The 12,543-nt window shown below is 53.6% G+C and overlaps 2 protein-coding genes across 2 annotated transcripts in view; one reads left to right on the top strand and one right to left on the bottom strand.

Annotated features, from left to right (window-relative positions):
* Window positions 1-2,493, top strand: part of Pcif1 (PDX1 C-terminal inhibiting factor 1) — an 11,949-nt gene extending 9,456 nt beyond the window's left edge. The window contains exons 12-17 of the mRNA XM_021192309.2: window positions 245-417; window positions 528-614; window positions 696-880; window positions 1,554-1,647; window positions 1,737-1,912; window positions 2,023-2,493. Of these exons, the coding sequence (XP_021047968.1) occupies window positions 245-417; window positions 528-614; window positions 696-880; window positions 1,554-1,647; window positions 1,737-1,912; window positions 2,023-2,251 (944 nt within the window). The 3' untranslated portion in view covers window positions 2,252-2,493. The remainder of the gene's footprint in view (window positions 1-244; window positions 418-527; window positions 615-695; window positions 881-1,553; window positions 1,648-1,736; window positions 1,913-2,022) is intronic.
* Window positions 2,494-2,967: 474 nt separating this feature from the next.
* Znf335 (zinc finger protein 335) overlaps window positions 2,968-12,543 on the bottom strand; it is a 20,960-nt gene continuing 11,384 nt past the window's right edge. Inside the window, exons 11-28 of the mRNA XM_021193813.2 lie at window positions 12,223-12,241; window positions 11,999-12,115; window positions 11,831-11,907; window positions 11,591-11,751; window positions 10,572-10,801; window positions 9,513-9,606; window positions 9,318-9,412; window positions 7,134-7,393; window positions 6,133-6,244; window positions 5,680-6,054; window positions 4,778-4,920; window positions 4,550-4,692; window positions 4,325-4,428; window positions 3,957-4,031; window positions 3,766-3,849; window positions 3,616-3,681; window positions 3,455-3,536; window positions 2,968-3,366 (exon numbers count right to left, since the gene is read on the bottom strand). Coding sequence (XP_021049472.1) covers window positions 3,239-3,366; window positions 3,455-3,536; window positions 3,616-3,681; window positions 3,766-3,849; window positions 3,957-4,031; window positions 4,325-4,428; window positions 4,550-4,692; window positions 4,778-4,920; window positions 5,680-6,054; window positions 6,133-6,244; window positions 7,134-7,393; window positions 9,318-9,412; window positions 9,513-9,606; window positions 10,572-10,801; window positions 11,591-11,751; window positions 11,831-11,907; window positions 11,999-12,115; window positions 12,223-12,241 — 2,365 coding nt within the window. The 3' untranslated portion in view covers window positions 2,968-3,238. The remainder of the gene's footprint in view (window positions 3,367-3,454; window positions 3,537-3,615; window positions 3,682-3,765; window positions 3,850-3,956; window positions 4,032-4,324; window positions 4,429-4,549; window positions 4,693-4,777; window positions 4,921-5,679; window positions 6,055-6,132; window positions 6,245-7,133; window positions 7,394-9,317; window positions 9,413-9,512; window positions 9,607-10,571; window positions 10,802-11,590; window positions 11,752-11,830; window positions 11,908-11,998; window positions 12,116-12,222; window positions 12,242-12,543) is intronic.

The following is a 12,543-nucleotide window of genomic DNA, read 5'->3' on the forward strand; positions in this document are numbered from 1 at the left end:
AGGGTTTCTCTGTATAGCCCTGGCTGTCCTGGAACTCACTTTGTAGACCAGGCTGGCCTCGAACTCAGAAATCCGCCTGCCTCTGCCTCCGAGTGCTGGGATTAAAGGCTTGGCTTGTGGTGTTTTTTTTTTAACCTTGCTGTTTCCTTTGTTACGGAAATTGAGTCTCTTTTCCTGAGCACTGCATAAGGGTACTGGAGGCTGTCCACTGTGGACAGCCTTTCTCCATCCTTCCTGTCCACAGAGGAAGTGGAGGCCTCAGAGTTGGAACCCCGCCTGGTATACTGCTACCCAGTGCGTCTGGCCGTGTCGGCACCCCCCATGCCTAGTGTGGAGATGCACGTGGAGAACAGTGTGGTCTGCATCCGCTATAAGGGGGAGATGGTCAAGGTCAGCCGCAGCTACTTCAGCAAACTGGTGAGTGGGGCAGGCTTGGGATTGTCCTTGAGCGGACCCTCATCAGCCGGCCAGTCAGTGATCTGGTCATGAGATCACTGCTGCATCCCTGTCTGTCTGTCTGTCTACAGTGGCTCCTCTACCGCTATAGCTGTGTGGATGACTCTGCCTTTGAAAGGTTCCTGCCTCGAGTCTGGTGTCTTCTCCGCCGATATCAGGTACAGACCTAAGGTCACAAAGGACTCCCTTGGAAGGGAGCAGGTAGACGGAGCCTCGTGCTGACTAAGGCTAATTTGCAGATGATGTTTGGCGTGGGCCTCTATGAGGGGACTGGTCTGCAGGGGTCACTGCCAGTGCACGTCTTCGAGACCCTCCACCGACTCTTTGGTGTCAGTTTCGAGTGCTTTGCCTCACCCCTCAACTGCTACTTCCGTCAGTACTGTTCTGCCTTCCCTGACACAGATGGCTACTTTGGCTCCCGAGGGTGAGACCCTGAGTTCCTGGGCCCCTTCTACCATAAAGATGTCCTCTTGGGCACACGTCTCATCTGAGATAGTGGCTTTGGAATTGGGCAGTCTGGAAGGTAACTCCACTCTTAACGGTTTACCAGCCATGCGCCCTGACATGCTATGTAAGCACTGGGGGCCTCCATTTTGTGGCTCCAGGGGCAAACCTGTAACAGACATTGCCTAAGCTGGCCTGTGGGCTTCTCCATGACCTGGCTTAGCTTTGGAATAGGAACCCTGGGCTCCAGGGAGGGGTGTGAAGATTATAAAATAGCAGGGCGAGGAGCACAGATGACATGACCAGATAAACTGCCCTGTAGGGAGACAGCAGTGGAAGAAGGAGAGGCCCATACTGGGCAGCTGGGGAAGCCCTGGGTGTGGTTTCTGCTGGGGTGGCTTTAGACTATTTCTTCAACTTAGTGGACACAAGCACACACACCTAGCCTGTAGCTTCCGTTCTCAGGTTGGTTATCTGAGGAACAAGGTCATTTCCTTGTCCCAGCACAATTAAAAGAATGTTGGCCTCTGGTCCAACTGTGGTCATCTCTTTGTGCGACTGTCCACACTAGGGCTGCTTAGAGATGGGGACATCCTTTATGTCTGCGTGAGGGACTGGGTGTTGGTGGGGCTACAATGCTCACCTTTCTTTAGGCCCTGCCTGGACTTCACCCCGCTGAGTGGTTCCTTTGAGGCCAACCCTCCGTTCTGCGAGGAGCTCATGGATGCTATGGTCTCTCACTTCGAGGTGGGTGTGCTGCCAACTGACGGGGCAGGCAAAATCGCAAGCCTCCTGGGGCAGCGGCTTATGTCTACCCCGTCCTGTCCCTCCCACAGAAACTGCTAGAGAGCTCAGCAGAACCCTTGTCCTTCATTGTCTTCATCCCGGAGTGGCGGGAGCCCCCCACACCAGCGCTCACCAGGATGGAGCAGAGCCGCTTCAAACGCCACCAGCTGGTCCTGCCTGCCTTTGAACACGAGTACCGTAGTGGCTCCCAGCACATCTGCAAGAAGTAGGTGCCCGGGCAACAGGGGCAACAGGGGAAGGAAGCCAGGTCTGCCTGGTAGGCTGGGTGGGCAGGCCCAGTCTGTCCCTGCCCTGAGCAGCTGCCTTTGCCCACAGGGAGGAAATGCACTACAAGGCCGTCCACAACACGGCAGTGCTCTTCCTGCAGAATGACCCCGGGTTCGCCAAGTGGGGGCCGACGCCAGAGCGGCTGCAGGAGCTCACCGCTGCCTATAAGCAGTCGGGCCGCAGCCACGGCTCCAGCTCTTCCTCTTCCTCCTCCGAGGCCAAGGACCGGGACTCAGGCCGGGAACAGGGCCCTAGTCGAGAGCCTCACCCCACTTAACATATCCTGCGGGGAGGAGGAGCTCCAGGGGTGCTGTTACAGAAGCTAGGACTCAGTCCTCAGGGCGCTCCCCTGGGGTGGCAGCAGGACTTGAGCTGCCAGGGACATAGGAATATTACGGCTCTGCCAGGGCTCCCCCTCCCTGCTCTCACCCTTGTAAATAGGCCCGTGCCTCCCCAGCCCCACTGACCCTGTTGCTGCCTCGTTTCATTTGTAAAAGGAAATACAGAAACTCCCCAAGAGTGTGTGAGGGTCTTGGGGTGGTTGCCTCGGTGACCACTCCCTAGGTGCCCCTTATCAAGGTACCCAGGCCTTCATATCCATCCACAGGTCTTTATAGTACTGAATCCCGAGAGGCGTCTACCTGAGCTCAGTAGGATGGAGGAGTTCAGTCTATTTATAGCTGAGCCTGCCCGGATACCTCCAGCCCTTGCCCACACCAGACTTCCAGGCTGATAGCTGTTTTCCATCTGCTCAGGAGGAAGTGTTGCCTTCGAGGCACTGCAGGCTTCAGGGTATATACTACCTGCCCTCTGAGACCCTGGAGACAGGGAGCCCATGGAGGAAGCAGGGTTCTCACTAGCTCAGTTCTCTCCTGGCTTGGTTGGCCCAGACTGCAACTGCTCACTGGCTGTGGAGCCAGGAGCCTCTGCCTGCTTTCCTGGCTCCTACCTGGCTCAGGTGATTAGCATATATACAAAGAGAGCTGCAAGGGCTGGCCTCTGGTCCCTTTATTGAGACAGGAGCCAGTGGGTCCATCAAAACAAAAATAAATTTCTCTCCCAAAGCCTGCCAGCAGGCTGAGGCACCCGGCATGTCCTGGCTGGAGCCCTTGGCTGCCCCCCAAGAGCACAGGTCTGGCTCCTTTGGAGTCAAGGGACACTAACTGTCCAGTATCTGGAGGCCCTAAGTAGGACAGGAAACTCCCTAGTCTCCAGGAGAGCCGGCCCCGATATCCATGATCAGCCAACGTTGGGCCTTTGAGGCTCAGTCATCCGAGAGGGTAATGACGTCGTACTCGATGCCCTGATGCTGCAGCTGTTGGATGTGTTCTGGCACTGCCTCCTCAGTGCCAAACAGGCCCTGGGCTTGGGCCATAGCAGCATCAGCCACCGCTGCCGGGGAGGGAAAAGCACAGTAAGCCTGAGGCTCCAAGAGCTAGGCCTTGCCTCAGGCTCCTGGCTGGCAGTGTCCAGTCCATACCTGTAACAGCGGAATGTGCTGCAGCTTCCAGCTGAGCCTGGGTGACAAGCTGCTGGCTGGGGGAGACAGGTACATACTGGATCTAGAGAAAGAAGCCAGTAAGACGAGCCATCACGGGAGCTTCACTACCCCAGCTCTGCCTGGGCTCCCAGGGACCCTACCTGGGACTCCTGCAGGAATGGGGTACCTTGCTCATACTGGATGTGTGTGATCTGGCCTTCCTGGACCTAGAGATAGGAAGCTGCCAGTGATCCTATAATAGAAGGTTGCAGCCTTCCTCCAAACCCCACCCTGCCCCAGGCCTGGCCTACCTGGATATGATGGCCATCAGGGACCACAACATACTCCTGAGGCAGTAAGTGCTGGACACCATCCTGAGAGATGATATACTGAACCTAAGAAAGGGGGAGGAGGCAGTTGCTAGGGCTCCACTCAGTGGGAGCTGAGTAAGGGCAGAATAAAGACACAGCTATGGACAATGGCCTAGGGGACAAGAGGTTACCTGGTTGTCTGAGGTCACCAGATGCTGTACTGTCTGGCCATCTGCCGTGATTTCCTGGATGTAGGTAGCTTCCTCCTGTCAAGGCAGGAGTAGCCTCAGTTCTTTACCGAGCTCATGTGCTCATATTCAGTGTTTTTGGTGTTATGTGTGCCCCAACCTGGCATGGTGGTCGGGGCTCAGCAGGGTGCCAAGCATTGCTCATCATCACTTTTTGCTTGTTCTCCACCCTTCTTGGAGCATGACACGCAGACACCTCGCTTGTTATGTGCTTGTGCAAGCGCTTCTAACCCTCTGAGGCAACTCTCTAGTCCTTCTAGCCTGTCTGTCTGTCCCACCCTTTCTTCAGGGTCTGCAGACCTTGGTCTTACCTGATTGGTCACTGTCTGTTCCTGGGCCACAATGATGTGTTCTTGGCTCAGTGCCTGCTGTAGCCGCTCTGTACCCAGAACCCCGTGACCGGACTGGAAGGCAGCTGGGCAGAGAGAAGGGAACTCATTAAGGGGGTTAGGGAAAACTTGACTGACCCATCCCTGGGGTTCCTTAGCTAGTCTTTGGACCCAAATGGTTCACTCTGTGGCCTAGGAGTAGCTCACTGTGTAGTGTGGCCAGTGTCTCCTCTTCACTATTGAGGATGATGGTCTGGGCTGGGGCTCGGGCTGTAGAAGTCCCAGTCTTTCTCCCATCGATGCTATGTAGCCGCTGGATGTGGAATTTGAGGTGCCCATTCCTGTTGAAACTGCGGAGAGGGAAGAGTGGGCATCAAATAGCTCTACCAGGTGTGTGCATGCAAGTCCCTTGCTCCTCGCCATCTCCAGCCTCACCGCTGCCCACAGACGTGGCATGAGAAAGGCTTCTCATTGGTGTGTGTTAGCATGTGCCGCCTCAGATCCTTCTTGTTCTTGGAGGCGAAGCTACACTGATTGCACTGGTGTGGCCTCAGGCTTGAGTGCTGTGCCATGTGAGCCTAAACAGGGTAGAGATGATGTACCAGTGGGTCAGCATGGAAGGCAACCGTCTCCATGGAATCTAAACCCATATGTCAGTGAGGACCAGAAGCATGGACCTGATAGGAATTGGTCTACCACAGACAGAAAGAGAGAAGCCACAGGCTGTGCTGTCAATTCTGTCTCAGTTTGTGGCTCTGTTTATTAACTTAGAGGTGCTGGGGAAGGATCTTCTGCATGCTAGGGCTCAGCCCAGCTTTACTGAGTCTTAGCTTTCCCACCAGAAAGCGGGGCTCTAGGCCCTGGCCCCATACAGAGCTCAGAAGACCCGGCACTGGGTTGGAGCTGGAAGCTGGAAACCCTCTGGCACGTGGAAGCAGCACCAGAAAGGCATCAGAAGCTGTCCTGTTTCTTCATGCCTCCCTCTCTGGCTCATCACCTGGTGTCTCCTTAGCTCCTCCTCTTGTCCTTGCTGCCCCTGCTCTACATTCCTTGCCCTCACACTGGGAACAGTCTGGCACTAGTCACTTTATGGCTGGTTAGGTTCCTGACCAGGCAGCTCCCAGAGCTGGACTCCTGCAGTCACCTCTGACCCTAGAGGGGACCAGAGCTGGACTCCTGAAGTCACCTCTGACCCTAGAGCTCCCAGAGCTGGACTCCTGCAGTCACCTCTGACCCTAGAGGGGACCAGAGGACCAGACTTGAGATGTCAATAAAGAGTTGTTATACAAATGAGTGGCCACAGACATGAAGGTACAGGCATGGTGGGGGGCACCTACCCGGACCTCAGGCCACTGGCGAGCACTGAAGGGGCAGTCAGGGCACTTGAAGGCAGCAGGCCCAGCATGGGCCCGCTTGTGACTCTCCATCTCTGCACGGCTAGGGAAGGCTTCCGAGCACACCTTGCAGGAAAACTTCTTTGTTGAGGAAGCTGCTGCAGACGGTGGGGAGGGGGGTACTACCAGGCCTAGGGTGTGGCTGGCTGCAGGGGGTGGGGTGGAGGAGTCCTGGGAGCCTCCCATATGGTGGGTCTTTGTTGGAGACAGAACCTCAGAACCATCTCTGGGTGGCCCTCCACACTGCAGCAGGGGCCACTTGGTTCCAGGGGCCAGAGTATCTGGGCTTGGGAAGGAGATGGAGCCATCTGCAGTCAACTGTAGGAAAGACAGCATGAGATGCTGAGGAGGAGCAGAGGCAGGACACTGGGTAGGAAGGCCACTCCCAAGGCTCACCTCAATGTGGTGCAACTGGGTCCCATCAGCTGCCATGATGTAGTGAGTGCCAGCCTCCTTGAGAGTGTCGCTCACAACCACAGCCTGGGCTGCCTCCCCGGGAGGCTCTTCCCTGAGGGCACAGTGGAGGCATGAGATGGGGTTCCAGAAAAGGATCACCCCTCACCAAGCAAGTCTGAGTTAATGTAGGCTCAAACCTGGACCCCCGCTGTCTTCATGAGTGGCTGCCAAGAACTCAATGATTCACCCTGCTTAAAGGGTGACCCTCATTCCCCTTGGTAGGAAGACAGCACTCCAGGGGTTCAGGGCTGGCCAAAAGGGACAGGAGGAGAGGACCCTGGCTAAGGAGACCTGACCAGAGGCTGCCTCAAAGCTCCTGACCCTCAGCATAGCACAGGTCAGAGTTCCTGGGATGGCTAAAGAGTTGAGTGAGTGGAGAAACATGTCACAGGTTTGCAGCAGAGGGAAGCCAAGCACAGGGTCAGGCAGCAGATCAACATGGGAGCCCATACTTGTTCAGAATGCTCAGGCCATAAGAGTTGGAGGGTGGCAAGAGAGTACAGCACCTAAGGACACTCACTGCTCTTGCAGAGGTCCCAGGATTGGTTCCCAGCACCCACATAGCAGCTCACAACCACTTGTAACTCCAGGCCCAAGGGAATCCAATGCCTTCTGGTCTCCGAAGGCCCCTGCATGCACATGGTGCACACAGATGCATACAGTTCACATAACTGCACAGGGACTTACACTAGGGGAGGGGAAGGTATAGAGCCTCATCTCACTAGACTGTTCCCTCATTTGTAAAAGCAGGGAAACCTGGATCTTGTAGGAGCTAGTTAGTGCCAAGTTCCCAGAACAGCTAATGGCCAAAGAATGCCAGCTTCCATCCTACACAGGACAGTCTCCTGCTGCCCGTCACTCTGTACAATCCAGAACTCTGCCTCCTACTAACTGGGTTGGAGTGGGGAACCCCTATTAAAGGCTGAAAGGGGTGGAATTACCTGTAAGGTGGGCTCGAGGCTGATGTCCTCCCCTCTACTGGGGATGCCGTGATGACACTGTAGCTGGCCCCACCAAATGGCCCAGATGGCAAGGCAATCTGCTGTAGGTCAGATGGGCCTAGCTGGCTCTCAGCTGCCATACTGCTCCCTGACTCTGCCATATGAAGTGTCACTACCCGTGGAGTGGTGTCTTCAGGGGAAGGTTGCCCACCAGTAGACGTCAACTCTGCCTCGATGCCCTCTGACTTTACTACTGCCACCTGCAATGATGCCAACAGGCACTTCTGGAACATAGCTGCTCTCCAAGGGTCCTTCTTGGGGTCTTAAAGCTCACCATGCTACCAGAGCCTCTGCTGTCCCCTCTCATTTACAAATTCCAAGTCCTTCCTTTTTTTTTTTTTTTTTTTTTGGTTTTTCTCTGTATAGCCCTGGCTGTCCTTGAACTCAGAAATCCGCCTGCCTCTGCCTCCCGAGTGCTGGGATTAAAGGCATGCGCCACCACGCCCGGCTTCCAAGTCCTTCCTTAAACACACTTTTGCAGCTGGGCTGGTGGCACATGCCTGTTCCCCAGCACTCAAAGGCACAGTTAGGTGGGCGGATCTGAGTTTCAGACCAGCCTGGTCTACAATGTAAGTTCTAGACAGCTAGGGTTACACAGAGAAACTCCCTCTGCCCTGTCGGCCCTGTCCTCCACAAAACAGCCTAACCCCCCTTACACTTCCAGACACCCCCACCACACACACACAGTGGCACACTGCAGACATACAGACAGATGGGCAGGAATGGACCTGGGAAGGACTTGTAGCAATACCTGCCAACCTTCTACATATGGAGAATAGTACTGTCATGTGTTGGTGGAGACTAGGGATGTTACTAAACACCTCACAAAGTACAGAGTGGCCTCCACAACAAGGCCCAAGATAGCAGCACTGTGACCTTGACACCTTGGGGTAGAGGGACGAGTGGCAAACCATTGAGAAAATCCATAGCCAGGTGTGGTGACAAACACATATCTATAACTCCAGCACTTGGGCAGAAGCACTAGGATCAGAGTTTAAATAAAGCCATTTGAGGCATTTAAGGCTACATGAAACATGGTCTCAAAAAACCCAAAATGTACATAGATTTTTGTAACCATAACCAACCAAAAGAAACCATGACATTAAAGGAGACAACAGAACACTGAGGGGACATTATCAATAATTACATGAGAGGTAGGCATCTTTCATATTCAAAGAATATGCTTTTGCAAAGCTGTAACGAAGACCTAGCAACTCACAGAAAAGAACAGGAGACAAACAGGTGATCTAGACTGAACCTTTGGACACATGCCCAGCTCTGTACTGCACTTAACAGAATTATGAAGTCGGATCATAAACTATACCTCCATCCTTCTTGAGAGACACAACATTATGAAGAATGACATGTGCACACTGCACACAGTGGCCAAGCTGCGCATCACATCCTGCACAACAGATCACTGAGGGGCAGAGCAGTGAGCCTATTCTTAAAGGAACATCTGGGGTTTGGCTGTGAAGATGGGTTAGGTTGCAGATATGGAAGAATAATGATGAACTGGGGAAGATGTGTGGGGTATGAGATGGTGCAAAGAGAGAGCTTTGGCCTTGCCACTGAACTAGACAAAGCCTTGGGAGTGTTCTTGCCGCAGGTTGTGTATAGAAGGAAGCTGCTTTAGCCCCTTACAGGAGCTTCACAGGAATGGTAGACACTGAGAGACCATGCCAAAGGAGAGCACAGGAACTGCACAGCAACACACGGCCTCAGCACGACAGTTGTGAGGTGGCTTGAATGAGAACAGCCCCCACAGGCTTAGCTATCTGAATGCTTTGTCACCATCCTTCTGACTCTCTAAGGCTGGAGATCAGGATATAGTTCTCAGCTACTACTCAGTGCATGGAATTAGTCTCTGAAATTGTAAGCAAGCTCTCAATTAAATGCTTTCTTTTATAAGAGTTGACTTGGTTATGGTGTCTCTTCACAGCAACAGAAGAGAGCCTAAGACAAATGGTCACTAGAAACTAGAGTGCACTGGTAAAGACTGCTTACCTTGGCCCTATAAGCCTGTCCCTTCAAGTTTAGGCTGGCAGGGTAGGTTGGAGTCACTACGTTCCTTTCCTCCACGGTCAATAGAGGAGCGCAGGTGGGGAAGTCCCAGGTGCTTACCTGCAAGGCCGCAGCCCCCAGCTCTCGTTGGGCGCTCATGTTCAACAGCAGATCCAAGGCTGTCTGAGTGGCCACTGCAGTGGACTCCTCGGCTCCTGGGTGGGGTAGAACCTGGGCTTAAAAACAGGCTAGACACCTGGCACCCAATGCCACTGGTCATGTTCCTACCCTAACCCTGCCTTCCTCAAGGCTCACCTTGCTGGTAGATGATTGTGGCGCCACCTAGTGCATCAGAACAGAGTAGTGGGGGAGTCTCAGGGGACTGGAAAGGTGCTGGTTCTTGGGGGGCCTGAGGAGGAGAATGGGTCAAGTTTGAGAGGGATAGCCAGAAGTACATTTACCAAGTACATCTGATGTCATCATTTCCTCCCGATCCCTTGTTTATCTCACATACTATTCTGAAAGGTATTTACCAGCTCAGTGTTCAGTGGAATGGTGAGGCTCACAAAGTGAAGAGCTGGAACCTGACCTCAGACTGCTAACTCCAGAGCCCATGAACTGAGTGTGGTCATCTTCCCAGGGCTGCTGGGAGCTCCCACGACAGAACACTAGCTGCTCATCTCAAGTCTGCTTACCCCAAATCCAATCCATCCTCCTCTTTAATTTTAAGTCATTTTATTTTGTGTGTATGTGGTATGTGTATGTATACAGGCATATGACTGCCAGAGCACACATATGGATATCAGAAAAACCTTGGGGAGTCAGTGCTCCACTTCCACCATACAGGACCTGGGGATCCAAATCAGGCTTGGCAACAACACCCCAACTTGCCAAGCCACCTCACAAGCACCTTCCCCATCTTTCCTGTCACCAGTATACTTCCTTTCAGTAGGGAGGGCAGCATACCCATCTACAGGTCTACACTTTTCAGTCAGACATTCATGACTCTGAAAGGGTGGCCGCTTAACTAAGCAGGACTTCCAGGCACGGACGAAGACTGCGTGGGTGGATGACAGCAGGCACCTTCCTTACCATCTCCCAGCCAGTCCTTTTGCTCTGGCCATGTTTCTTGCAGCTATGCCAGACCATGAGGGTGACCACAAAGACCAATGTCAGGTCCTGTCAGCAGTTCAGTACCACTGAGTTTTCCAACTGTTTCACATCTAAGAATAATCAGCTACTGCTGTAGGTGTTTCTGTTGTCTAGACAAGTGCTGGAGAGCTACCCTCTTCTAACCAGGCGGGTGTCCACCACAGCGACACAGGCAAATGAGACACCACCTGTTCCCACTGTGTGTGCTGTGTTCCAGCCTACCTCGGGTCCTGGTGAGCTGAGGGGAGGGCCAGGGGCCGCACTGTGCTGTTGCTTCAGCTCCTCTATCTGTTGCAGAGAGAAGAAGGGGCGGCGGCGGGAGGGGGGCTCCTCAGGGTGGCGCCGTCCCCACTCCTCAAAGCTGTTGGCATGGCGGCATCGTACGTGAAGGCGCAGGTTCTTCTTGTGGCGAGTGCTGAAGTGGCAGTACTCACAGGCGAAGGGCTTGGCGCCTATGGGCACAGGGAGTGCTTGCACCCACACAGCCTCTAGGAGGGCCTAGGGGTTCCTAGCATAAGTCATTACCATGCTTGGAAAAACACTGCTGTCCCCTCTGGTGGATTAGAACAGAAAGGACCAGCGCTACTTCTATATACAGCCTTCCTACCAGGGGTCATTCTCAAGGTCATCTTTTTTTTTTTTTTTTTTTAAAGCTTTATTTATTTATTATTATATGTAATTACACACATAGCTGTCTTCAGACACTCCAGAAGAGGGTGTCAGGTCTTGTTACAGATGGTTATGAGCCACCATGTGGTTGCTGGGATTTGAACTCAGGACCTTTGGAAGAGCAGTCGGGTGCTCTTACCCGCTGAGCCATCTCACCAGCCCAATATGGTGATTTTTTTTAACTATTTATTTATTTATTTATTTATATACACTGTAGCTGTCTTCAGACACTCCAGAAGGGGGCGTCAGATCTTGTTACAGGTGGTTATGAGCCACCATGTGGTTGCTGGGATTTGAACTCAGGACCTTTGGAAGAGCAGTCGGGTGCTCTTACCCGCTGAGCCATCTCACCAGCCCAAGGTCATCTTTCTAAGACAGAGTAGGTACCTCCATTTCCCTCCTTCGTAACTAAGTCAGAGAAAGCAAGCTGCTGGCACTGGGCTCAGGACAGAGGTAATGGCACAGGAGTCCCTTTACAGCAGAAGGAAAAGTCCATCTATGGTTTGGGCTGTTGAGAGGGACAAAGAGAGCTGAACTCTGATGAGGGTGTAAGGACTGGAGGCTGGCCTGACCTGTGTGCTTGACAGCCACATGAGACAGCAGGAAGTCCTCACGGAAGGTGCGGTAGGGACAAAAGCTGCATTTGAAGGGCTTGTCGCTCACGTGGGACAGCTGGTGGTTCAACAGTGCCTTCTTGTCCTCACAAACAAACTCGCAGAACTCACACTTGAATCTGGAGGCAATTTGAAGGAGGGGAGCTCAGAAACACAAAGGGTTTCTCCCTAACCCACGAACCTCCAGTGGGGACGCACCTGCGGTTGGCAACGGCCTGGATGTGTGTGAGCAGGTGCATTTTGAAGGTGTAGCGCTTCTTAAAGGACTTTCCACACTGAGGGCGGCGGGGAAGGTGGAGTCAGATGGGGATGGCCCAGAGAAGGAAGGCCTGTCTGGCCCGCCCCAACCCTGCCTGGCCCGCCCACCTTATCGCACATGTGTGGCTTCTCGGTGCTGTGAGTCTTCATGTGCTGTGTTAGTCTCTTCTGCATGGGGTAAACACGGCCACACACCGGGCAAGGGAAAGAGCTCAGCTTTGGGGTCTGGGAAGGTATAATGAGAGGTCAGAGAGAGAAAAAGGGGAAACAGCAGGAGCCCTCACTTCCTGTCCCACCCACCACCCATCAGCAGCCCAGGGCCCCACACTCACCGGATCCGGCCTCTTCTTTCTAGGAAAAAAAAAGCAAGCATTACACCACAGCTTCCCCACTGGCCGCCCGGTCTCAGGCCTGATCACCACTCCTCACTACCCATGCCCTCTCTTCTGAACACATGGAAAACCATGGCGTCCTCTGGGGAGAATGCTTAGGCTCCGCAGGTGACAGCTGTGCTGGTTAATCTGGGACATGGGTCTTCTCTCCATTCACAGAACACTACACTATAGGCCACTGTCCTACACTACAGGCCACTGTCCTACACCACTACAGGCCACTGTCCTACACTACAGGCCACTGTCCTACACTACAGGCCA

The sequence above is a fragment of the Mus pahari genome, chromosome 3 (assembly GCF_900095145.1).
Source record: "Mus pahari chromosome 3, PAHARI_EIJ_v1.1, whole genome shotgun sequence".
Lineage (NCBI taxonomy): Eukaryota > Metazoa > Chordata > Mammalia > Rodentia > Muridae > Mus > Mus pahari.